Source organism: Thunnus albacares, chromosome 2 (genome assembly GCF_914725855.1).
Source record: "Thunnus albacares chromosome 2, fThuAlb1.1, whole genome shotgun sequence".
NCBI classification, from domain to species: Eukaryota; Metazoa; Chordata; class Actinopteri; order Scombriformes; family Scombridae; genus Thunnus; species Thunnus albacares.
The window spans coordinates 12,721,270-12,747,680 of NC_058107.1; the positions used below are offsets into that span (position 1 = coordinate 12,721,270).

Below are 26,411 nucleotides of genomic sequence, written 5' to 3' on the forward strand. Positions count from 1 at the left end.
TTACAGGACAGTACCTTCACTCATAAAAAAAGAAGAAAAAAACACATTAAACATGAAAAAAAACTTTGGCAGACATCCCCTAAATTTGGTTATTGATGAGCTTTGAAGAGAAAATATATATATATATATCTATATTTAAATGTCTAACAACAAACTATAAAAATGACAGTAGGTACAAGGTAATGGTAAACTTAATTATTGAAATTATTATACATAGTAGTTTGAACACATTAAGACCAGATGCAACATTTTTGTGTGTATAATAACACCAATACAATGAAATTAGATTGAACTTGAATTCAGCAAAAATAAATGTGGCCCATATCTGACCTGTAATATCAGCCTGTGAAAGTGACCTCAAGATGAGTGTTCCATGTGTGTGGATAGTAAGAAATACTTGTATGTTTAACTCTTACTCTCATGGGAGTTGAAGATGACAAAGCTTTGTGTCATACTCTGAAGAAGCAACTTCCTCTTCTTTCAATTACGGACGCTTGTCGTAGTGACGAGGGCCTAGGGAACGTGGTCGGCTGCTCTCTGCGGTTCCTTCTGTCTGGCAGCAGAAGCTCTTTCTTGGAGCCTTCCCAAAGACTGACTCACTGCTTACAGAGCCGCGATGACCAAGCTTCTTTATCCCCCTCGGACCCCCCTGACCCAGCTCAGCTGCTGGAACACTAGACCATTCTTGGAAAGTGAAATTGAATTGGTTTTGAGGGGAACACAATGACTGTTTCAGTGATGAACACTCACACAAGCGATTACCTCTTAAAGGAAACCACAGCTGCATCTGAACATGACTTTGTGTGAAAGCGTAAACCGACTTGGGGTTTCTTTGACCCAGATGTGGCGCTGCTGTTGTTGTTGCTGTCTTATAGAATGGACTTTAATATTTTGGATCTATTTGCGACATTGATTTTAAGAGTCACCGTTGTGTTCTCAGGCTGGACTTGACTGGAGCACAAGACCCCTAAAAACAAGCATTTGTTTTACACTTATTGACAGCTCATGGGAGCAAATGGTTGCAGGGGTCATTTTAGGCTTGGGACCAAAACCAACTGTTAGGTGATAGATCTGTGAGTGTGGAAGTGATGGCCTGGCGGTCTCTCTGTAAGGGTGTCACATAACAGGCTGTAGTTTTTTTGGGTCTTTAACAAATTCCTCAAGGGGTTATGGGGGTTAGGGGCAAGTGTTAATATCTGTGGCCAGATGCTGCAGAGGTGATGATGCGAGCAGGTGTGCATGTTAGGGCCACTCACTGCACGGTGCCCTGTTTTGGAGGGCACTGTTCATCCTTCAAGTCTTAACAGAGGTCTAGCAGCAAAAAAAGAACACTTGATATGGCATTTTCTCTTCGTCATGACAGTCCAGGGTCCGACATAACCCTGGGCTCGACATGAACTTGTCCTTCAGACAAGTAAATTTACCTTTCACTCGTCCAGGTAAAAACACAGTACAGACTTCTGTTTCACTGGGACTTTAATGCTATTGTTCAACATCTGTGATGTGAAAACATTAGATTTCCACACAGTTAGAGAAATAAAAAGTGTGTCCTGGTATTAGTTCAGTTATAAAATCTAAGTGCAGCGTTTCTCCTGCCCAGCTGCTGACAGCACTGACAGCCAAAGAGTCAAACACACTGGGCAGAAGAGGGGCTCTATTTTATTGTTATATTATATTATTGTTAGTCATTTACATTAACATTGATCAAGGTCAAACATGACATAAATATAATGTTATAGTGAGCTTCTGCGTGAGTGAGTTTCTTATGTCCTAGGCCCAAAAAAATGTCAAATGTGCATTTACAGTACTTATTGACTGTCAGGTTTTGAAAGTGAATAGACTGTCTAGTTGCATGACGGTTCTGTTCCTAGACTTACTCACACTGACAGTGACTAGAGGAATAAATACAGTGTAGGTGCTGAGCAAAACTCAGGGGAAACTAGGCAGACACACTTTTCTCCGTGTTCTTGTTTAGGAGCAACTGAGATTGTGACTAAAATGAGAATAGCTGGTTCACCTGAAGTGAGCCTAGTCAGGTTAGGCGAACCCATTGTCACTAGCTGCCTTCATTTTAATCAGCAGGTAACAAGCAAGAGTTGTAGCATTTATTCACTGACAAAAAGCCTAAACTGTACACACACTGCACTGCTATATTCACAGCTACACTTCAAACTTCATACTCTGCCTCACTGTCACACACACACTCTGTTTCTGTCTCTCTCAACCACACACTTATTACACACACAACCTACACACCGAGCTGTGAGTTGAACATATTGTGGGTAAAAATGCATTTGTTTCAAATCAATATTCTGAATGTAGTCATTTAACTAAATATCTGAGTAATGAGTGGTACATAACGTGAAGACACACTGGATTTTTTTGTTATTTTTTTATTTTATGACTTAACTTGTCCGGTGGGGCAAGTCAATTTCTCTTCCATTTGTCCTACAAACCTTAATGTTGAGCCCTGTAACTGATGGCCCGGGGCCAGTTAAAGTTTATGCAGGGCAAAATGATTGGCCAGTCAGAGTCAGGGGTAAACCTTTAAACTGGTTCTTTCCTGCCCTGGTGTCATTCATCCATCATACTCATTGTTCATACTTAACGCTACTTGAAAAAAATGTCTGAGAAAAAAACATTTGAGACTATGAAAATAAAGAGGAAGCAACAATACTCCTGGGTGGAAAACAGCAACTGGAGCATGTTTTGTACAGTTTTCTGGTGATTCCCCGCAAAGGCCGATGGAGGGGGTTTGTTTTTTAAAGGGACTGTCAAATTATCCAAAACATGCTCTCAACTCACTGAAATGTTATTATCATAAATTCTCTTCTCTTCTCCCTATGCATACCATACCCTCTGGCTCTACACAAAATATGGAGAAACCTACATTTATACACCATTAATTTACTGATCCAATATGTGACTAACTTTATATTTGTGTTATATATCATTACATATCTATAACTGAAGCAAAACAACCAAATCTAAAGGGAACTTCTCTGTTGTACATATTATGTATACAATAAATAAATGATGGAAAAAAGAGTTATTTTCATGAGAAAATAAACAAGGGACCAGTAAAACTCTGATCTACTGGCCAAGTGGGCCAGTGGGGAAAAACTGCAGTCTTCATGAGATCAAACCTCAGCGGTTACTCTAAAGCTTTGAAAACAAAACATTTTATTCCTTCAAACTGTGCAAGATGTATCCACTGTTTGTTTGCTTGAGCAGAGGAAGTCTGGTATTTGTTATCAGTGTTTTTGTACAAGATGGCCTAAATGCTGAAGTATCTACCTTGAACCTCGTTGACTAACCCTTTTTTTTTTTGGTTTGTTTTTTGATTTGTCAACAAAATTATAGATTGCCAAGTGTAGCCTTCATTCTACTGGTTTGTTTGGAGGAGCCACAGAGCAGCCATTTCGACATTGTTCTTGGTCTTGTGTAATTCTTGCATATAAAATTGCAGGATTTATTTCTGGCATAGTCCAAACAAACATTTCTTTTTCTTTTACAAACTTGTACCCTGAATTGACTTTGACGTAATGATTTTTTTTTTCCTCCTGATAAAATAGTTCATGAGTCTTGCTCACGTGGTTATACATTTCTTTTCTTTTGTTTTTCACAGTTTAGCACTGTGAATGACCCGCCGCTGATGCCCCAAAGGTCTGAATGGAGTTCCAGTCGCAGAAAAGCCAACAGTTGTAGCTCCCTCAGCAGGATGCTGATGAGGCCAAGTATACTTCTGTTTCTGGCTTTATTCGCCCAAGTTTTAAGGACCCAGTGCCGGCCTGCCAACACTGATGAAGGTAAGACGCTTTGATTACTTAAAGCTCATCAGACTTCATTTATACACTTCTTTTTCCTTGCTCTGGTTGCTGTATTATTAAGTAACATGCAACTTATTGAACTTATAAACTTATTAAGTTTGACTTATCTTGACTCCTGCCTTGAGAAGCAGCCCACTGATAATCAAAGCTTTGTTCTTTGTACAGGAATGTAATCCTAACACACTCCAGGCTCGGTGAAGTCTGTCCTTTGTAGCGTCAGTCTTTCCCCCACCACCCCCATTTGCCCGAGTCTGATGTTGTTTGAGTGTACTTCACTATGTCAGATGTAGCTGAACTCTGTTTCTGACTATTAGTAACATATTTTCTGTCTTTCCATGCCAGCCAGTTCAATGTATATGTATGAGCTTATCAGAAATGAGTTCCCAACAAATCTAACAGACAAAACTTTTAGTTTAATGAGTTTATTTAGTTCTTAAACCGGACTGTACAACCTTAGGACTTTCTATAAAGAATTCGGCCTGATCTGGCTGTTACACAAGTTCAGTTCTGGAAAGGGGAAAGAAGCACTGAAACTGAATCCTTAAAAATGTGTCTCTTGGATACAGTCCAACAGTGTAATAGCTGCCTGGACTTGTGGGTAGATGGGTTTGGATGTTTACACTCCGCAGTCGGAAGTGGAGAGCAGCAAAAGAATATGATAAAGCTCAGCATTATAATTAGAGTAATTAAGCAAGAGGGTCTCTCTTGGGCAGTAAGCCCTAAAATAAACTTGGTGCGGCTGTGTTTAAGCCAGCAGTGGGACAGGGAGGAGTAAATGACTCCCATCTGTAGCCCAGGGGCAGCCCCACTACCTAGAAGTCCCTGCTTCTCTCCTCCTTTGTAATGAAAAGGTATTTGTTGTCACTGAGAGAGGAGTTAACTGCCAGGGAAACTATAAACTAGCCAGTTTCTTGAAAAAAAAGGGAAAGAAGATGCTGCTTTGAGCCCTCCCTTATCCTCAAGGATAGGGTTTCTGAGGAGAATGTTTGTCTTCTAAGGTGAGCCATAAATTTCCTCAGGGGTGGGGGAGTCTGATGCATTTACACCCCACCCAGTTCTTAATCACCAAATGGCCAGGTACTATCTATGCGCCTCTGTGCTTTTCCTCCTGCTCCCCCCACCCAACTTTTGCTTGGGAATGCTTCACTTTCCCCCCGCTTCCCTGCTGGGTGACGGATGGCTTCAGCTGTCGACAAACAATCACAGCAGAAGCATTTGGTTGCATTCCTTTTGTCTTGGGTGGGGAAACAAAATAGTTATATGGAAGTGGTCATGTTTTATGCGTGCTTCTTTGTTTGTCTTGGGGCTTTTTGTTGTGTGTTGTTCACATACGAAAAGAATATTCCCCAAACAAATTCACTTCATTGAATTTCTTCAGCGGCCACGTGAACAAGCATTCGAATGACTGTAGCCCCTTTAGAAATGTCCTCAGTGTGAACGTTCAGACGCTGTGATTTTATCTTGAAAATGATTTCAAAGTTGGGTTTTATTCCCCCCTTGTGACAGTGAAATGTCAGAAGTTATTTATATGGTGTTCCCTGTGGATTTCTGTGACTTGACTCTCTACTGTCAGTCACAGTAGAAGAACCTCTGACCCTCTGGTGGAGGGCTCCTCAGATCTGGAGCTGCCACAGTCCTGAGAAAGACTCTTTTAAGACAGTGATGGGGGCCCAGAGAAACACAGCTCAAAACAAGACATAGGGATACTATGGATAATAATTTTACTTGCGTGTCAGAAAATATCCGTGCTCAAGGATAAACAACCGGGTATTGTTCTGTTATGTGTCAGTGGAATTATATTATGATGGAGATAATTAATATAGTAAATCAACATTGTTATGCTGCACAGCACCACAGGGTTCCTCTTTTAATATAAACCCTGTGTTGGTGGTGGGCAGCATTAAAATTTGGGGTTGGAAAAATATGTCTTGCATGCATTATGTTTCTCTCTTGAAATATTCAACATTGATGCACAAATCTCCTTCATTAAAATTTTAAAACGTTGCTTTATGAATGAAACCTTTTACAGCGTTTGAAAAAGAAGCTGTAATTCTAAAGAGGATAATGAGAAAAAAGCATTAGACAAATAGTTCAAATTCATATAGTAGGCCTGCTTACATATTTCCACTTGAAGATAGAAGAACAATAAAGGAAAGTGGTTTAGACTTTTTGGAAGATGCAATCCACCCCAATGTGACTCTTGAAATGAAACTTTCTAGTGCAATCTAAAGACTGCTGTCCCTGAAATGTTTAGGAACATTTCCTGCATGGGGTCATGTGGGGATGGGAGCAGGGATCGATATTCAGTTGAATCTGTACTGCCAATTTCCCATCTCAAGAACTAGTAACATTTCTGGGAAAATGCCAGTACAGCTGTGTTGTGAATGAAAGCAGTAACATTGCAGGGACGATTGTGTAGAGGGTTCCATCCGTCTGACTAAAGACGCTTTCACACAAAGCGAGCAAATCAATCACAAGACTCTGCTCGATAGAGGAGACATTTCTATTTTTTTGGAATGTTTAAATATTTTAAATAAAATGTTCACACTCTTTTTGTAAATGTTTATTCATGTAACTTTAACGGTATCGCTTTCACAAAGCCATATCGATTATTCAAAGCTCCGTCAGACGCTGAGCCACGCTCAAGCTGATTATTCACAATCTCCAACCTGACGGAGCTTTGAATAATGGATATGGCTTTATGAAAGCATTACAGTTAGTTATGTGAATAAACATTTACAAAAGAGTGTGAACATTACAGTTAAAATACTGAAGCACAATGCAAAAAAAAATAGTAATGTCTCCTCTATTCAAGCAACGGCTCCCTTTTTAAAAGTCTATGTTTGCTTGGTGCAACAATATCACAGTATCATGTTCCATTTAATATTCTTATCTTATGTTTAATATCACAATCTAAATCATATCCATAATGTTTACTACTCTTATGGAGCACGGAGCAGAGTTTGGGTGAGCAGGCATATGAAGAATTGAGATGTGGGGTGTCAGATCCGTGGAAAAGAGACGGCAAACTGGTTTGTAATTAAGGATTTAAAATTCACTTGTCACTCCTGCTGATAAATGGGGCTCAGCGGGTGGACATGTCGCTCTACCAGAAACATCTCTAAAAGTAGCTGCAGTTGGAGCATTTATTCACTGACAAATAGCCTAAACTGTACACACACTGTACTGACATTCACAGCTAACATTATACTGTTAACTTCATACTCTCCTCTCCAGTCTGGCAGCCACCGTCACACACACATGCTCTCTCTCTCTCTCTCTCTCTCTCTCTCTCTCTCGACCACACTCGCTACGCACACAACCTAACCTAACCCCCTCCCCCCCACCACCCCTCCCTTAGTGGTGCCTGAAAGGTTATCCCAGTAATTTACTGGGAACTATGTGTGAAAGAGGCTTAAGTGGCACAAAGTTTACAGTACAAAGCATCTTTAACCAGCAATGGAAACAGTAAAAATAGTCCACTTTACTGTAACCTGGTAATTAGTTTGGACAGAATTAGCTTAGAAAAACCAGCAATTGTGTTTGAGTGTATTTTTAAAGTGTAGGGGACTGTGACTTCCTGGTTGAGAAGACAAACCAGATAGTAGTAATTACATGAATAATAGAACAAGAATTGCATGGATTTTCACCTTTTAACATATCCTGGTCTCCCTGTGTTTGGCCATTAAAGCTGTAATGTAAGACTAAATGTAGCTGAACTCATTTGAATAACACTGGAGAAACTGGGATGGTTAACTATCCACCACACAGTAATCCTTGTAGCTCCCAAGTGTTAATCCATGCTGATTGTCAGCAGCTCATTTAGGAGTGAAAAGGTCCTCCACTGGAGTGCTTTCAGGAAGGACACTCACTCAGTGAATTTTTCGGGGCTTGCTTATAGGCATTGTCCTATTCGTTTGCTTCCTGCCAGTCCTGCCTTTTGTCTCTTGTCAATCCCCTCTGCACGTCACCCACCCCTTCACTCTGTAGTGGTCACATCAGCAGAGGAGACTTGCCATGGCAGTTTTCTGTGTGTGCCACCGCAGAGCCTCAACCAGCCTGACTTTACTGCATTCAGCCATCACTCCAGAGAGAGCAGGAAATCCCAGAAGTCATTCACGCGGCATATTGCTTCCTATCTTGTAGCCAGAGAAGGTTCCATAGACTGGCGCCAACTCTTCCTTTTAGTTGGTCTTGAATTTACAGACTAGTGAGCTTTTTTCCCCCCCTTGTTCAAAACCTCTCGGTGCTTTCTTCTTCACCAAAATTCCTTTCATGATTTATGTAATTAGGCTGATTTTAAATCATGTCAATCAATGTTTCCAAATAGTTGGAGGAACACATGAGAGACCATTCCAGATGGGTTGCTTTCTGAAAATATGGTCCTTAATCCGCTTTAATCCAATCATAGCATCAGGAGGATTAACTGAGATGAAACATCCTCAAATTCAAAGGAAATGCTGGAAAGCTGGTACTTACCTCAGCGTAGAGAAAAAATAATAAATAAGATAAATGCGAGCAATACAAGTGTGTAACTGTTTTTCATCATGATGTTTCTACACGGAAGTAGTCAGAAAAATGTTATCTCTGTCTGTAGATGGCGGTTGGGTTGCTTTGACTACATTGTGTTATGTCTTACTCTAATTTTAAGTAGGTTGTCACAGAAGCACAAATGGTCCTGACTGTGGCCTACAATAAAGCAACAAGTAAATTTTACAGCTTTTACGGGCGTTTTATGATGTCTGCAGCCAGATTAACAGCTGGGATGTTGACACAGCTTTATCAGTGGCATCTCCATTTAGAGGGCAAGGACAGAAACATAGTGGAAGGCCCCCACACACAGCGCAGAGACCTTGTGTTTAAGGCTGTGTACAGGTTGGATAGTTGTAGCCCATCACTGTGCCTCTTCTGCTTTCCCCCCTTTGGTTTTGTTTTTGAGGAGAAAGTTGATCCTACCCCCTGGCCCCTTTTCCTGCTGGGATTAAGGGCCTGTCAGACATATGTGATCCAGGAAATACCTTTACTAGGCCCAAGTGGGGTCACCATAGCAACTGGCACTAGAACCTGCCGCTGCAGGCCCTCTCTCACTCGCTCCTGTGCACATGCTCACTGGCTCGCTCTCCCTCGCTCCCTCTTCCCCTTTATTGTTCGAAGGCCTTTGTTGTGATGGTAGGAGGGATTAGTCAGGTTTGCTGATGTTGTCCTGAGGTTATGCCATATAGATGTACGTCCTGTTGGGAGGAAATGCGTTTGCAAACACACTGGGTGCTTTGAAAAAAAGTTCAGAATATTCTCATGTTGAGGGATTGCTCACCAGCCACTATGGCATTTGATTATCTAGTCCATTTTGTCTTGTTACAGTGCAGAAGAGACTATGAAGAAAATGGGAAAGCGGGATGAGTAAAATGACTGATTTCACATTATTGTGCCGCTAGAGGGGATTACTTTGGTGACGCTACTTGGCTAAAACATCATGCATGTCAGCTAACGTGTGTATATAGTTGTTTAGTCGATCGACAGGAAGTTAATCAGCAACTAAAATTAGTCATAAATACATTTTCAAGTAAAAACTCAAAACACTCTGCTTCCAGTTTCTCAAATGGGAGGATTGCCTTTGTTTTATATCATTGCAAAGTGAGTTTCTTTGGGTTTTGGACTGTTGGTCGGGCAAAACAAAACATCTGAAGACGTCATCTCGGGCTCTGGGAAATTGTGATTGTTATTATTCATTATTTTCTGACATTTTATAGTCTAAACATACTGAGAATTATCATTAGTGGCAGACCCAATGTCCACAAAATCTGGATGCTATTTCGGTTAATTAGAACAGCGTACCTCGTGGGCCTTTTTGGCATGGAAGTGTGATCCAAGAGCAAGAATGTCAAGCAAGTTGGCCAGTGACGATCTTTACCTTTGTAACTAGACAAACAACACCATTGTGATGGACAACGTGTCAGCATAATTAGGTTACCCCCTCCCCCTTGTTGACTATGTAGTCATTTAGAACAGGGGGGCTCAGGTGTCTCGCTCCGTGACGCCTCCCCTCTCTTCATTCCTCTAATTGAATTTCACCTTCCTCTCCCAAGTAGCTCCTTGCCTGCCTGACGATAGGGCCTTGACTCATTTGGGATGCGATTTAATTTGAGGGAGAGGTTAGGCAGGCGGTGTGCCAGGAAGAAATCAAGGAGGGACTTTTTTACTGTCTCTTGGACCCTTTTTTAAGATTGAAGTACTTTTTGATGTGTTTACACTACAGATACAGCCCCGTTTTGTGTGAGCTCTCTAAACATTTTAAACACTCTGTAACCTGTCAGTTACTATTTATTCAGTCCGAGATATTGTGCAGTTTATTTGAGTAGGACTAATCCTGCTAGTTATCCTGTTATGAATGACTTATGTATGACACGGTTAGTTTGGGCCAATTATATTGACTTTCTTATGTGTTCATGAAGCCATATGATTGTGTTTGTAATTGTATTCTAGTTACTCAGTGTCATATAACCCAGCTGTTAAAGATAAAACCATGTCCTATGTTTCCTTTGTAGTCTCCGAGGAAAGGCAAGCAGAGCTGTTCACCCTCTATCTCGGGGATCGTCTGGATCTGAGTTGCTCTGCCAAGGACTCCCTCCATGCTGTCAACTGGACCAAAGACCATGTGGCCGTAGTGGATGGAGAACACACACGCATCCGCAACGGACAGCTGGAGATTGAGACTGTGGAGCTGGCGGACTCTGGCCTGTACGCATGCACCACCTTTGGCAACCATAGCGTCTACTTCAACGTCACAGGTAAAGTCATAAATAGATCAGAGCACATCTTTAGTTTTTATTTACTTTTTCGTCACCGAATAGTCACATCCTTTAACTGAGCAGTTAAGAGCCATTAAGTACCTTAATGTAACATACTATACCTGTCTTCAGTAAGTACATTTCTTTAAGATTGTGGCCTTACATGGAGAAATAAAAACAAACCTACATGATACAAAAATTCAAATGCATCTGTTTTTTTTTCACATCTGTTAAAATTGTTGTATCACTAACAAAATACTTTGTTGATCAGTGTAACAATTGTTTGGCATACCTGACAAATGACTCTCTGTTTCATCAGTCGATACCCTGGCCTCGTCTGAGGATGACGATGACGATGAAAAGTCTTCATCTGAGGAAGCCAAACTGTTAGGCAGTCAAAAGCTGCTGCGTAAGTGTGCCGATCCCTTCACGTTACTAATGCTGCTGCAACAAATGGTTATTACTCATTCGCCCAGAGTCCGAGGGTTTTTAGTAACTGTCATGAATGGTCAGTGATTTGAGAGCTTTATGATTCAGTTATGAGTCGACCATGTGTGTGGGTCACATGTGGGTGAATGATTTCACTCTGAATCAGAGGGTTTTTACTCCCTCAATGACAGCTTTTACATGCGGTGACTAACATTGGTTAACCTTAGATGTCACATAATTTGTCTGTGGCACAATTAAGTCACTCAGGCTTCATCATCTGGCTAATACTGGCCGCGCTGCCCCAAAGAATCCAGGAGCTGACAAGTGCAGCAGGCATGCTGACCTTGATTTGAGTTGTGACTCCCAGAGCTTTATCTACCCCTGAAATTTACACAACATGACTTTACTTAACTGAACCGATTTTGAAGACACCGCATCTAAAAAGTGACTTTTCTATTTGGAGAAACTTGAACCTTTCCAGTCACAGACTGCCAAGCCCTATGACTATAATTTAGCAATCTTTTTTTGGGTGAGCATGTATTACGTAATGTCTCTTATACAGTAAAAGACACACAAGGTTTAGGGTGCATAAAATGAGTTTTGAGCTTTAGTTTGATATATTTTGTTTTAGAAAATACACTTGACCTAATTAGCTAATTATTTCTCTGTTTTATTCTTCTATAGCAATGCCCCCACAATGGGCTCATCCAGAGAAAATGGAGAAAAAGCTTCATGCCGTCCCAGCCAGTAAGACTGTCAAGTTCCGCTGCCAGGCCAGTGGCAACCCAACGCCCACACTGAAATGGTACAAGAATGGCAAGGAGTTCAAGAGAGACCATCGCATTGGAGGCTTCAAGGTTAGTAACAAATATTTTTGGAAATTTGTTTCTTCATAGTGACCCTACGCCCTCCTTAGCATTTCTTATTGAATTACACCAAACTCTTTCACATTGAGTGGGGATGTGTCAGTGATCTCATCTCCACATTAGATCACCGCCCCCTTCCCTGGAGTAAGGAACACTTTCTGCAAGTGAAAGGCAGAGACAAAAAAATGCAAGATGAAATCCTATGCCATAAAAAGGAACGTTGTGCCATAGTAATAATACCTCCAGGTGGGCAATCCTAGCCATCCGTTTAGATGAAGGATACCATTGGCTGTCCTCATTTTCGTCTCAGTGCATCGTCTTCTCTGTAATTACATCCATGCTGCAGTAAATTTACCATGATACGTACTGCTTGTGACTGTGATATATGATGTGTGCTGTGATCACTCCTTTTGCAAATGTCTTCCCGTTTCCAGGTAGGCTGTATTCAAATGTGACACTAACTGCTGATAAACTGCGAGTTTATAGCATTGATAAGACATTATATTCCAGTCTCTGAGTTGTAGGCAGGTTTACTTAGCAGAGGTGTGGCAGGGGAATGATATCGACCGGATTTGTCATTTGCCAGCTTCCCTTCACCATATGAAAAGTGTTTATGACCGCCAGAGATTCATTAACATTCTGTTTTTAAGATTTGGTCTAAGCATTAATGTCATCTGTTATTTCCTATTGAGCACAAGGGGATTATAAAACCCAGTTATTGTAATATTCCACAACCTTATCAGCCAACACATGATACATTCATTTTGTAATAGGAGGCTACTAATATGGTGCTTTTTGTACCTTTTACATTGACTTCCCATTGCTGTATTCAGTAGCAGTTGCCTCACAGGTGTGGGATGCATGTGCATGTTCACAGAGACCAAGAAACAACCCTCCTCCTCCTCCTCCGCATCTGCTCTTCCCATCAAGGTGTAGGCTAGTCCAGCTTTGTCTCGTGCTTCCCCAGCCTTTCTCCCTCCCCAGCTGGGAAACATTTAGGAGTTTCCTCTCAGCTGCCTGCTCCCCTCTCACCCCCCACCCGGCCCAGCCAGGCAGCACACTTAACCATCTGGCTGCTGTTTTTTCAGTCAAGGTGCAAAGGTCTGAAGCAGCGGCCGGGGACGTCTCTCATCCCTCCCACACTCTTGCTTTTATGGCCAGGCTTCTATTGTTCATATATATCGTCTGCACGTAGACATGTGCAGGAGGGAGGGAATAATGTAGACCACATGTATGAAGCCAAGCACAACACATCTGGCAGCAGGCAGCTGGACTCCCTCATCACGTTTTAGCTAAATGAGGGAAACCGTATGGCTCCGTCTCTGTATATTCATGTTTGATGTTGCCATTGCCTTAGAGGTTTGTTGGTTAATCACACACTGCCGGTCTTGGCAGATTTATGGAAGAAAAATTATAACATGTCTTGGAAAAAAAAGAGCCAGACATCAGTCGGTGCTAATAAGACAGGTCGGGGCAGATGTATATAAAACATGTACCCAATTTTCCAGTGGTCTTTGTTAGTAGGACAAAGATCCAGTGCTTAAAACATTGGACCTGTATCCTGTTATCATCACATCACACATCATTGAGCTTGTTAGCTGTTTCTTTAAAATGAACAAAATTTGATCTATGGGCATTCATATTGGGAGAAAGCAGACGGAGAAGAATTCACATGGGTTCTTTCATTTGCTGTTGAATGATCAAATGCAGAACTGCAGTCTAGCTCCGTCTCTGTTGCCATGATTGTCTCACTACTGGCTGTATTTTAGCTAATTAAATTTGGTGGAAACATTTTTTAAGTTTTGAAATCAAGAACTTAAAGTACAATTCTTATAGCTATATTTTTGTTATGTTCCTTATTTTAACCATTTCTATAGTGGACGGGAATTAAATTGACTCGCAGTGGCAGTTGATTTTTTATTTTATTTTATTTGTCACCAACACATTAAAGAATCTGTGTGCATGCTACCTGCTCTGTCACATAATGAATGTATGCCGAGTGAATATTTCACCATGAACAGATGTTCTATCTGGACTTGATGATAAATATTTATGTTTTTGGTTATCAAACCCATGTTGTATACCAGCCAATGTTCCCTTTTTTCCCCCCAATGTTTAGGTCCGTGATAATGTGTGGACCATCATCATGGAATCTGTAGTGCCCTCTGACAAGGGAAACTACACCTGTGTGGTGGAAAACCAGTATGGCAGCATCAATCACACCTACCAGCTAGACGTTGTCGGTAAGTGTTGTCTTGTTTCCAAGTGTTTCATGTTGCTGGTATGAACCTTTCCAAGCAATCTTGATCATGGTTTAATTACCTCGTGGAGGCTCTTGCGTCATGTTGGATCACTTTCACTGTAATGTTTATGCATCAACAGATCAAATGTGATCATTGACCAAAAAGTACATGTATTATATACATTGTATTGTTCATGAAGGATTAGCTGGGTTTTCTCTCCCGTCAACCATTTGATAAATTAAGCCTGTTTACTTGCGGCATGAGTAATGGATCCATCAGTCAAGCCTGGACCTGCCCTGTGACTCGCTCTCACACCATTGGTCCTATAAATCACAGTTCCACTTCCTCAATCACTGTTGTCCCCTGGGCTTGGCCCGACCTCAGTAGAGGCTGAAACCCTGATGAGCAGTGATACTGCTGCAGTGACGGGAGAGTTTTGTCACAAGTGCTTACTTAGTCCCTCTGGATGTCTTGTTCAGAAAAGCCCAGACATGCCGCCAGATTCTTGGCTCGTAAGTTTACTTTGGAGAGTTATCAGTCATCAAAATGGAGCTGCAAGAACATTTTATTTCACAGTAACAGCTCAAGATGAGACATTTTACTTGCTTGATATTATCTATTGTGGCCAACTCTTTATCATTACATGAGTAGCATGTAGTTGGGAAATAGCTGCTTTAATTCTCCATATGAAAAATTCTAGTTTGTGACCTGTGAAACTTCACAGTATCAGATCAAATGAAGCTGGTGACCTTGTCTGCAATCAACCCCTTCCAGTAACAGAGCTGTGACATGGCGGAGCTTTTATTAGGCTTGTGTTTGAAAATAACTCAGGCATGTGTACTTTTTTTAGTTACTGCAGATGTTTGTCTTAAATGTTGCGTGTTTGCTTCACTGCCCACCAAACATCTAAACCAACATTCATGTGTGTTTTTGGTTGTGTGTTGCAGAGCGCTCTCCCCATAGGCCAATTCTTCAGGCTGGCCTGCCAGCTAATCGCACCGCCGTGGTGGGCAGCGATGTGGAGTTTGAGTGCAAAGTGTTCAGCGACCCTCAGCCTCATATCCAGTGGCTGAAACACATCGAGGTTAACGGGAGCCGTGTCGGCCCTGATGGCTTACCGTACGTCCGTGTCCTCAAGGTAGGAGCTTAATCTGATCAATCGTGTCGCAACAAGCCAGGCAGTTGAAATGTTTTCTGTACTGCTAAATGAGGAGTATTTTGATATTGATATTTTCCTGTACTGCTATTACTGCTCTTTTCTTATATACTTAGTACTGTTTGTATAATGGATCCTTTCATAAAGTTGAACTTCATCTTGCTAGTGTAATTGAAGTGAAAAGTGCTTTTGCTGAATTCTTTACTCAAGTTTGATCCTGTGTCTGCTACTTTTTTTGTCTGTGCTCCACCTGACATTTCTTTATTTCCAGCATTCTGGGGTCAATAGCTCGGACGCTCAGGTGCTGACCCTCTACAATGTGACTGAGGAGGAGAGCGGAGAGTATATATGTAAAGTGTCCAATTATATAGGAGATGCCAATCAGTCGGCCTGGCTGACTGTCACCACATATGAGCCCACAGGTAACCACTACACAGCAGAGCGGGACATCACGGTGGAGGCGCTTCTCTAAGACCACCTGGAAAAACTAGGGCCGTATAACTTGAGACAACCTCAGCTGTTTCTCTCCTCCCTCCCTCCGTTTCTCCCTCCCTCTCTCCTGCCTCAGTGCTCCTGACTGTAAATGACGCTATGGAAAATTCCCAGCAGAACAGTTGAAAGTGTTTAGTCTCAGGTTTATGTTGGACCCTTTCTCATTCCTGCCCCCATGCCTGTGCTGTGCCCTCCTAATAAGGGCCTCTCTGCCATCTTCTTCTATTACTCTCGCTCCCTTGCCCTTCAAAGTCCTCCATGCACAGCTCACAGACTCTCCCTCTCAGTCTGGACTGCCTCTGTTTTTTCCAGCTGTCTTCCTCTGCTTACCTATCTTTCACAGACCTCCTGTTGGTTGTCTAATCTCACATGATCTACAGAAGTGAGAGTGTAAGATGTGTTGAGGTGCGAGTGTGCCCTGTTCTGCTTTGGAGTTTTCCATGTTGCCCATCTCTTGCATGTAGAGATGAGACTGAGGTATTTGATGTGGTGATGGGATGGCCCAATGTTGGGTTCAGCAGTGCAGATTCAACCTAACCAGCTCCTCCACTAACAGAGACTGGAGGGCTCTTCCTGACAGGGGTGCTCTCAGTGGTACATTTTGGGCAGATGGTGTTGGATCGAGGAGGAGAATGCTCCTCCATCCCTTTTCTCTTTCACAATCCTTTACTCATGGTCCTCTTTCCCTCTTGGGCCTCTTGTTGGGTCTGCTTCCTTTGTTATCTTCTAGACTGCTGGCCTTAACACCACGGACAAGGAAATGGAAGTCCTGCAACTGAGAAATGTGTCTTTTGATGACGCTGGGGAGTATACCTGCTTGGCGGGCAATTCTATCGGGTTCTCTCATCACTCTGCATGGTTGACTGTTTTTGAAGGTATCAGTGGTTCTTTCTCTCGCTCCTGAATTTCTTTTCTTTCCCTTTCCTCCAGCCTGGCTATCCACCCTCACATTTGTCAGAATGAGATCTTTTTTGACTTAAATTCTGTTGAAAATGTGAGAGGAAGCCAGGGCAAGTTACCAGTACTAAAACTCCCTCCCCTCGCTCTCTGTCCTCAGCATGGCTCCTGCTCCATCTAAACTCTCTAGATGGGAGAATGTGGGCCATGCTCCGCTGTATCTTAAATGAAATCAAAGAATGCCAAACAACCCATGAACTGTCTCCTACCTGGTCAACCATGAAGTAAATCAACAAATAAAAATAGGCCAGAATTGTTTTAAAAAACAAAGGTCACATGAGTATATTTAATGGTCTCAGCCAGGTAGAACTTCACCTTTTACAGAAGGATTGTTTGGCAGCGCAGATCAGATTTCACTTTGAACTGTCTCTACCATTCTGCTCTTTAATTGGTGTTTGCATTGGATTTGGTGTAAAGCTGATTTCCTTTGACAAGCGCTACAAATGACATGTATTCCTGATGTCATTTCCTGCTGTGAGCACAGCGGCTGGCTTTGATAATTGGCTCGCTGTAGTGGATGTGTCTCATTCCTGAGGGTTGGAATGGGCATTTGTCCAATTATCAAGCTGCTTGTCAGTCAGCCTCTTCACACAAGTGCAGCTCACTTGTGTTGCTGGTGTTGGTTAGGGGTGTAACAATATATCTCAGTCGGTATGGCACCCTTGGTTTGGGATGTATTACAGATCAAATAGTTGGAAAGAGTCCAACATGTAGTACTTCCAGCACAAATGAGTTGTAAGCGATAATCTCGTGCTAACATAAGGCAGCAGATTGCAGTGTGTAATATTGCTCATTGTTGCCTGTTGCAACTGTGTACAAAACCTGACTATTAAAAAGTTCTGAAAAGGCATATGGGCAGCTTGACTAACCCTTGGAACAATTTACATCTTTTCCTGGGCAAGTAAAACTGCCTTGTCGAATAAATAAAAAGTTGTATTGAAATAAGTTAAAACAAGTTAGAAAATAAGTTACAACCTGATATTGTATTTGATTTTGTGTGGGTGTTTCAAGAAGAAAGAAAAGAACTAGTCAAGTCTAGGGGATTCAGTATTAAGAACCAATACTAGTCCTAACCTGGAGGGTGTAGAAAAGGAGAAAATGTGGAAGAACACAGAGGAAGACGGACTGGTTTCCAATATTAGAGAGACAATCTGGAGGTGGGTTACCTTATCGAGGTTCCAAGCCGACTAGCATTTCAAGTCCCTCCGACTCGGCCTCGCCGACGCTGGGCGTTGCTCTCGTGGGCCGTGAGCTCCTTCTGGCGGTTCAGTTCAGTTTTTGGTGGTTGGGGGATGGGTCTCCGAAGAACAAAGGATCCGGGCGCAGGAAAGGTGTGAAGTTGTAAGGTCTCGAAAACGCTTCTAAAAGGACGTCTCTGGGCTTTAACTCAACTCGTACCACTTATTCAATTGTCGCGCTTTCCCAGCTGAGCCTCATCACGTTACTCCAGTGGCTGCGCGCGCACCTCACCGTGTCCTTTTTATCAACCCGCAGCTTAACCACACCACCTTGTTATCTTCTCAATGAAAACCAGTCCAGTTTAGGAAAGGGAAAGGAAGAAAGAGGAACTATAAACCGCGCCCCCTTTACTCCTAACACCTGTTACAATCTAATTTAATCAATAATGACCTCAACAGGATTTAAAATCCATAATTGTTGTTTTTTTTTTTTTTTAAACACACCCTCAGAGCAGGTACTTTTAACATCTTAACTCCTGTGCACAAAGCCACATCCCAAGCCAAGGTATGCACCGAACTGTTTCCATAAAAGTGGAATCCATTACACCCCGAATATTGGTATAAACGTTGGTGTTTTTAACTGAACGGGAGGAAAAAAACAAGATCTGAATTTGACAGGTGTTAGCAATTTTATAAATTCAATTTAGCACGTAAATCTATTGGCTTTTTTTTACCAAGCAGGTTGTCGCTTGTATTACCAGCACCAACACACAGCTCACTACTCTTTTAAAAAAACGCATTACAAAATTATAAATGAAGTTAGAATTGGACATAACAATTTAATTGATCATGTCAGACAGTTAAACTACTGTATTGTGCTCATGTTTTGTAGCATGCTGTTTTAGACCTACAGATAGACATGCAATGTGAACTAGAACATTTGATAAAGTAGAAATGACGTGCAGTGTTGAAAGTTTGTGTGTGAAGTGTCAGTGCTGTGTATAAAAGTCAGAACCTTTGCACACTCATTGTAATACAGAATGTGGGTTGTTTGGGTTTTTCCCAACTATTTCCTAGTAATTCAAGAGACTAGAGTCATTTCTCATGTTGGCAAAGACAGAGGAATTGAAACTCTGTGCTTGAAAGAAGTGATTATTGTTGTGGTCAAGTTTGTACCCATGTCTGTCAAAGGCTCTGGTTTTTAGACATGGCAACAGTGTGTTTGAGTGGGCATGTGTTTTATTGGTGTTGCTGTGTGTTTGAAAGCATGAGTATGGTTAGTGTGCTTGGGTATGTATAGTCAGTTCATTCATGATAGCTGACCCCAACCCCCCCCCCCCGCCTCCTGTCACCCTGCGTCCCCCCCTCCTCCATCTAGCTGTCCCTCACTATCCACCAGCCAATCACACCTACCTGGAGGTGGTCATCTACTGCGTGGGCTTCTTTTTCATCGCTGTCATGATCGCCATCGCAGTTATCGTCAAGATTCGTACCTCCTCCAAGAAGAGTGACTTCAACAGTCAGCTGGCCGTCCACAAGTTGGCCAAAAGCATCCCCTTGCGCAGACAGGTAACAGAAAGTAGATAGGGGGTTTGGAATATTTATATCATTTCTTCTCTTCTTTCTCTCACGCCATGCCATTGGCTCAGATTTGTATGAATTCAAAGCTTTTATATGTATGTTGATGCAATCACCCTACTAAAAGCATGAATTCATAGAGCTTTCAGGTTCATTGTAGATCCTTGAGGTCTTGTACATCAGGTAGGTGTGAGCACTCAAGAAGTGTTTCTGCTCCATGTGCATGGTACTCCTGAGTGGTTTGGGTGGTTTTTTTTACACAGTTCTTACAATAAACATGCTTAAGAAATTCAGTATTCAGTAGTTTCCATTTTCTTTTGATCACTTTACTAAATAAGTTCCTGCTGCTGGTGTCTGTTTCACTATGAGGGGAGTAATGTCAGCCTTCTTTACCTCAGGTGTCTGTGGACTCGAGCTCCTCCATCCACTCTGGAGTGATGCTGGTTCGACCCTCCCGTCTTTCCTCCAGTGGCTCTCCAATGCTGTCAGGGGTGTCTGAGTATGAACTTCCCCAGGATCCCCGCTGGGAGCTTCCCCGGGACAGGTATGTATGTCCTGGACAGAAGCTTCAGGCAGGGCAGCATCTACCTTACAGTTAGAAAAGGGATTTTCGCACCAGAAAGTTAGTGGTTTAAAATACTCAAACAGACGCACAAGCAAAGTTTCTCTTACACTTAAAGTACAGTAGAACACTGTAGTTGTAAGCACACATATACAGATGGTGTTAGACTCCATAAAATATTTTCTCTTGCATCTTCTCTCCCTTGCAGACTTGTTCTTGGGAAGCCCCTTGGTGAAGGCTGCTTTGGTCAGGTGGTGATGGGAGAAGCACTGGGTCTCGACAAAGAGAAGCCAAACCGTGTGACAAAGGTTGCAGTCAAAATGTTGAAATGTAAGTAAGCTGTCTTATTTTAAAGTTGTCAGACAGTCTTGTGTGTATACAGTGGATGTGGGTGGAAAACTCTTCACTGCATAGTAATATATTTAACAGAAGCCTCAAGTCCATCCTTCAGGGACGAGAAAACTTCTGACACCAAAGCTGTGATGAACAGATACTGAGAGACATCTGCCATTGGATCCCAGCCACCGTACAAATGGGAGAGCAGAGTAAAAATTTATGAGAACCCTTGACATCCCATATAAAACAGTGTTCATTAAACTGTACAGGGAAGTGAGGATGGAGGGAAAGTAGCATTTATTGTCTCGTACTTGAAGTACCTTTCCCCGGGGAATGTTCTCCAAGACAAACCTAACTATGTAAGAGCTACAGTGCGAATGCTTGGTCAAGGTGATTACTGCGAGGCATTTTTGAGCCTTTTCATCAACAGAACATCGACTAATTACCCTAATATGATTTATTTCCCTTCCCCTCCAGCTGATGCCACAGAGAAAGACCTGTCAGACCTGATTTCAGAGATGGAGATGATGAAGATCATTGGGAAGCACAAGAACATCATTAATCTGCTGGGAGCCTGTACACAGGATGGTAGGACCAGACAGACAGACTGACCCGCTCAGGCCAACACATACACACACATACTATTGTCCCTCAGACAACAGCTCTGGTGTGAACCTTACTTTGAGAGATGTGTAGAACAGCATGAATAAACGATTCTGACACCGGCTTCCGAGCTCACAGTTTGAATTGACCACAGCCGCTGCCATTTCTCTCCAATCATCCCTGATGAAAAACTAAAGGAAAACTGACCTCTAATGACCCTCTAATGTTGCTTCTACACTGGAATACAAATCTCCTCTTTCACTCCACTTTATTTACCAGCTGTTCTGACACTGAAATGTACCTTAGAGTAAATTATTTGCATGTATCCTTGATCTCAAAGAATTTATTACCTCTGCCAAAGAGATAGTTTGCTTTGGAGACGTTCTGACCCTTTCCTTAGTGCTTTGACTGTTTTATGTAATAAAATTTGTGTCTCGACTTAAAATTGTCTTTTATATGGCATCTTTTTATGACGATTAAATAATTCTCATATTTTTTTCCGATTGTTTATAGGTCCTCTGTATGTGATTGTTGAGTATGCATCCAAGGGGAACTTGAGGGAGTACTTGCGAGCTCGGCGTCCACCGGGCATGGAGTACTGCTACAACCCTGATCAGGTCCCTGTGGAGAACATGTCAATCAAAGACCTGGTGTCCTGTGCCTACCAAGTGGCCCGAGGCATGGAGTATCTGGCTTCCAAGAAGGTATCGAGCACAAGCAGCCATTCTCACTCTTCCATATTAAATTTGCAGAATCAAGTAAAGCAACATCCTTCTATTGTATTACTTTCCTCGGTATTGAAAGGCACCACAAACTGCCTTATATAAGCACAATTCTTGTCGTTTTACACAAGGGGGAAAGCATTAATTAGCATTAGCATGAATTCAGTTCTAATAATGTCTGTTTTCATTTGTGCAGTGCATCCACAGAGATCTCGCTGCTCGCAATGTTTTGGTAACAGAGGACAACGTGATGAAAATAGCTGACTTTGGCCTGGCAAGAGATATCCATCACATTGATTACTACAAGAAGACCACCAATGTGAGCTCTCTTCTCATTTGTTTCATGTTATTCACAACTTTGGGAACATAAATAGTTGTAACACGCATACCTTCTCCCACAGGGTCGTTTACCAGTCAAGTGGATGGCTCCTGAGGCGCTGTTTGACCGGATATACACACACCAAAGTGATGTGTGAGTATCACGTGTCATAGCTTTTTTTTTCCCGATTCAGTCTTGATGGAATGTGAGGGAAAACATTTATTCATGCAGAAAACTGAAGACCTTCCTATCTGTTTCTGTCTCCAGCTGGTCATTCGGGGTGCTGCTTTGGGAGATTTTCACCCTGGGAGGCTCCCCGTACCCAGGCGTCCCTGTGGAAGAGCTGTTCAAGCTGCTTAAGGAAGGCCACCGCATGGACAAGCCCTCCACGTGCACTCATGAGCTGTAAGGAAACACTATGCATCATAAGTCAAACATGCTGCATTTTTCTCTGTCTGTTCAGTTACTGTTTGAACTCTTATCCAGCATTTCCTTATTTGGTATTTAATGGCACAGCAAGGCCAAAATGTCTTGAAATTTATGAGTGTTTTTATTTATTTATTTATTTTTCCAGGGAGTCAAATTTAAAATTTTGCTTGAAGAGCAACAAACCAATATTTAACAATTGCCCCAAGTCAACTAAAACCAGCTGAAGCATCCTTATACTGGTATTTGGAAAGTTGTAAACTGCATCCAGATTCTTTCATGCATGAATGCAAATGGTATTGAAATTGTAATAATCATACTGGAGAATCAGATCAGAATCAGATCATATTGGATAAATAAAGTTTTTTTCAGTAACTGATGGTTAAAGAGTTACACTGAGAATGTGTCCAAACCGAGTGTCCTAATTTGATGCACATTAATTGCACATGTTCTGGCACATTAACTAAATAAGTCTTTTCTCTGAGTTTGTCCCCAACTAAACTCTAAACCAGATGCTGCCTACATCAATAGCAAAAGTGACTGGAGAACTTTTTTCCAATTTGACTTCTTGTTTCAGAGAGTATCAGAAGTTGCCAGCGTTTAGTTTGGTTTAGTCCGTAAAGGTTTATGTAGCCTGCACAAACAAAACCTGAAAATTAACGGCACTGTAAAAAAAAAATTGTTTTGAAAGTAACTAACTGGCTTTTAAATCAAAGCAAACCTTGGTTACTGCTGTGTGGCACGCTTGGCCCAAACAGAGTTGGCATTAACATTTACATTAGCCATGCTGTTGTATATTAGAAAAATTCCAGGTGCTTAGCAACGTAATAATGTTCCCTAACATTGTTTGTGTGACGACCAATAAAATGAAAAGCTCACAGACTGCGGGAGCTCTGAATGTACCATATTATTCAAGTCAAATTTTATTTGTATAGTCCAATATCACAAATCACAGATTTGCCTTTACAATCTGCACAGCAATACAACATCTCCTGTCCTTACACCCTCCATTTAAATAAGGAAGAACTTCTCCCAAAAGAAAAACCCTTTTAACAAGGAAAAAACTGGAAGAAGCCTCAGGAAGAGCAACAGAGGAGGGATCCCTCCCCCAGGACAGACAGACATGCAACAGATGTTGTGTGTACACAATAGACCAGATAACAAAATTACAGAAATACAACATTGACAAACAGGATGACAACAGGATAGATAGATTCAACTGTATTTACTGTCACTCTTCAGCTACAGCTGGATGTCCTCAGAACAATGTAACATTCTTGAATGTAAAACCTGGTGTTGGAGATTAATGCTGCGAAACAAAAAGCAAGTTGATTGATTCTTAACCTCTTCTGTCATGCAGGTATATGATGATGAGGGACTGCTGGCATGCTGTACCCTCTCAGAGACCCACATTCAAACAGCTGGTAGAGGACCTAGACCGCTGCCTGGCCATGACATCCAACCAGGTCAGTCCTCCTCTCCTCACCTTGCAGAGAAGCAGCAGATACGTCTTTTTTGAAAGTCAACTGTTTCATTCTTTCTCCCTTTGTGCATACAGGAGTATTTGGAGCTGTCCGTGCCTCTGGACCAATACTCCCCCAGCTACCCCGACACCCGCAGCTCCACCTGTTCCTCCGGCGAGGACTCCGTTTTCTCCCACGACGCTGGAGCCGAGGAGCCCTGCCTGCCAAAGTTCCCCCCCCACTCCAACGGGGCAGCCATTAAGAAACGCTGATACCTCATCTCCATTCAGACAAACATTGACATTTCCTCCGCTCCCTGCCTCATGGGGTTGGACTCTTCCCCACATTCCCAGAGATGAAGCTAAAAAACACTGGTGCTCTGTGAGAAAGTGAGCTCGGAGAGGCCTTGTAGAACGTGTTGGATCACATGGACTGAAGAGAGCAGCCGTTTCCCGGTTCTCGGTGGTGACGATGTTTATGGGGCACTTTGTATTATCCAGAGTGGCAGTTTGTCACCATGTCAGAAGAGAGCAGACTCCCACTCTTCTCTCCTCTTTGGGCATTCCACGGGTCAGGAGAATCGAAAGAACTGACTACGATTGTCAGGGTTTTTGTTTGTTTGCTTTCTACCCTCCGTGGTCGTTTCATCAACAGTGAAGGACAGCATTCTGCTTTCCCGACCAAATCTAGAGAATATACAACCAAGGGACATGCAGCACCGTGGTCCACTGCATTATTCATTATCTTCTTGTAAATACAGTTAGAAAATTATAAATATGAATATATATTTACACTGTACTCTTATTTTTATTACCATAATTGATTTATTTTCTTTTGTACAAGGACGCTTTTGTTTGATCCATTTTTGAATATAGTCTGTAGGGGCAGTTGTTACATGAGAATTTCTTAAATTGCTGAGGATTACATGGCCAGTTGTTTTTTTTTTTGTTTGTTTTTTTTTTCCTGTATCACAACTTTGATTCCCCTAAATTTATTGCATAATCATCAATGGAAAAATATATATTGGTTTTTCTATTTTTTAACTTCTAAGTGCTTTTCATGACACAAACGGCAATACAGTGTAACTCAGTGTTTGGGGTTTCTCTCCAGCAGAAGTGCTAGATTTATGAATTTTTGATGCGTCTGTGTGTGTGCGTGACTGTGTCTGTGTCTGTGTCTGTGTCTGTGTGTGCATGTATGTGCGTATGCCAGAGAGAGTGTGTGCGAGTGATTGAAAACAGCAGGATGTGTGGATAATTTTATCTGGTCTCGTTCAAGATTGTTCATTCACTTCAAGGATGGTCACAACTTTTAATGTTCCTGGTTGTACGCCATTCTTGTTTTAAAACCCAGAGTAGTTTGATTCAGTCAACGTCATGCACTTCCACTGTGCATGCCTTCCGTGTGATGAACTTATCTTCTACTGTAAATGCTTTAACAGGAGTTACATCTGCTACCATATAATTTCTGATGAAGGGTTGCAGAACACGTATGTCATCGTAAAAGGATTACATTAAATAAAATGCTATCGAAAAACAAACCGCCCAAGCTTTCAGAGTTTGAACTGAACTCCATAAACGGGTCTATAAATATCCACATTTTCATGTTTGTGATGTAAATCATGTTTACAGAGATGGAACGATGGCCACTTCAATCTCCCACCCATTTAACACGGGTTGCTGGGGGCTGATTAGATATGATAATGCGCTGCTGACATCAGAAGAAATGTTGGCGAGCGCAGAGAGCCACAGCCGGCAGTAAACATGTAATTTATGGCCGTGTGAATGGCTTGGCAAGTGCTGGTGCTACACTTCCATCCATCAGCTCCACCAACCTTGATGCCCGTGTCTGGCTCTGGCTTCCTGCCATTGGCTGATGCATCACCTGGATTGCAGTCTCCATGCAACAGGCTAAACTCAGCCGCACAGTGCGACTGGCTCTTGACCTTTTTTAAAAGCCAGCTCCTACAGCTCGGGTCATACGCCGCAGTTAGCCTTACAGTATTTCAGCAGAGGAGGAGAGCAGTGTATCTGTGAATGCTGTTAAATAGAGGACACTGGGATTTGTAAGGTAACACCATTATACTGTCTGCTCAACACCACGTCATGGCCTCCAAGGCTGCAAGGTCACTTATTACGATTTCCACACACACTTCCTGGATTCAAACAAACATATGACCTTATTGTTTTTGGGAAAAATATCATCCACTCCTGGAAACGGGGAGCAATAAAAGTCTCATCTGTGTGCCGTGGTTGAGGTGATGATGAAGAGGTCTATTTAAGAACAGAAAGGAGAGGAGAAGCCTTGCTTTATAACCTGCTAATGGTGCAGAGCGAGGAGCAGAGGTGCCATTAGGTGGAGGGTATTATCACTTTGGACAGATGGCACAGGAAGAGTTTGGTGGATCAAAGTTCATCAGATATCGTCCAGTATAGCAACAGTTAAATTGCCAGTTCTCTGTTG

General features: G+C 42.1%; 1 protein-coding gene across 3 annotated transcripts in view; it reads left to right on the forward strand.

Moving 5' to 3' along the window:
- The window catches only part of fgfr1a (fibroblast growth factor receptor 1a), a 28,779-nt gene extending 3,291 nt beyond the window's left edge, over positions 1-25,488 (forward strand). Inside the window, exons 2-19 of one of the 3 annotated variants that reach the window (XM_044366167.1) lie at positions 3,629-3,809; positions 10,376-10,618; positions 10,938-11,027; positions 11,732-11,904; positions 14,033-14,156; positions 15,104-15,294; positions 15,584-15,766; position 17,297; positions 19,339-19,508; positions 19,916-20,061; positions 20,288-20,409; positions 20,893-21,003; positions 21,532-21,722; positions 21,937-22,059; positions 22,142-22,212; positions 22,327-22,464; positions 23,846-23,951; positions 24,044-25,488. In XM_044366167.1, the coding sequence (XP_044222102.1) occupies positions 3,656-3,809; positions 10,376-10,618; positions 10,938-11,027; positions 11,732-11,904; positions 14,033-14,156; positions 15,104-15,294; positions 15,584-15,766; position 17,297; positions 19,339-19,508; positions 19,916-20,061; positions 20,288-20,409; positions 20,893-21,003; positions 21,532-21,722; positions 21,937-22,059; positions 22,142-22,212; positions 22,327-22,464; positions 23,846-23,951; positions 24,044-24,220 (2,514 nt within the window). In that variant the 5' untranslated portion in view covers positions 3,629-3,655 and the 3' untranslated portion in view covers positions 24,221-25,488. Of the gene's footprint in view, positions 1-3,628; positions 3,810-10,375; positions 10,619-10,937; positions 11,028-11,731; positions 11,905-14,032; positions 14,157-15,103; positions 15,295-15,583; positions 15,767-16,534; positions 16,680-17,296; positions 17,298-19,317; positions 19,515-19,915; positions 20,062-20,287; positions 20,410-20,892; positions 21,004-21,531; positions 21,723-21,936; positions 22,060-22,141; positions 22,213-22,326; positions 22,465-23,845; positions 23,952-24,043 lie in introns of all 3 variants that reach the window. The other 2 variants (XM_044366159.1, XM_044366150.1) reach the window with 2 other exon arrangements.
- The last annotated feature ends 923 nt before the right edge of the window (positions 25,489-26,411 follow it).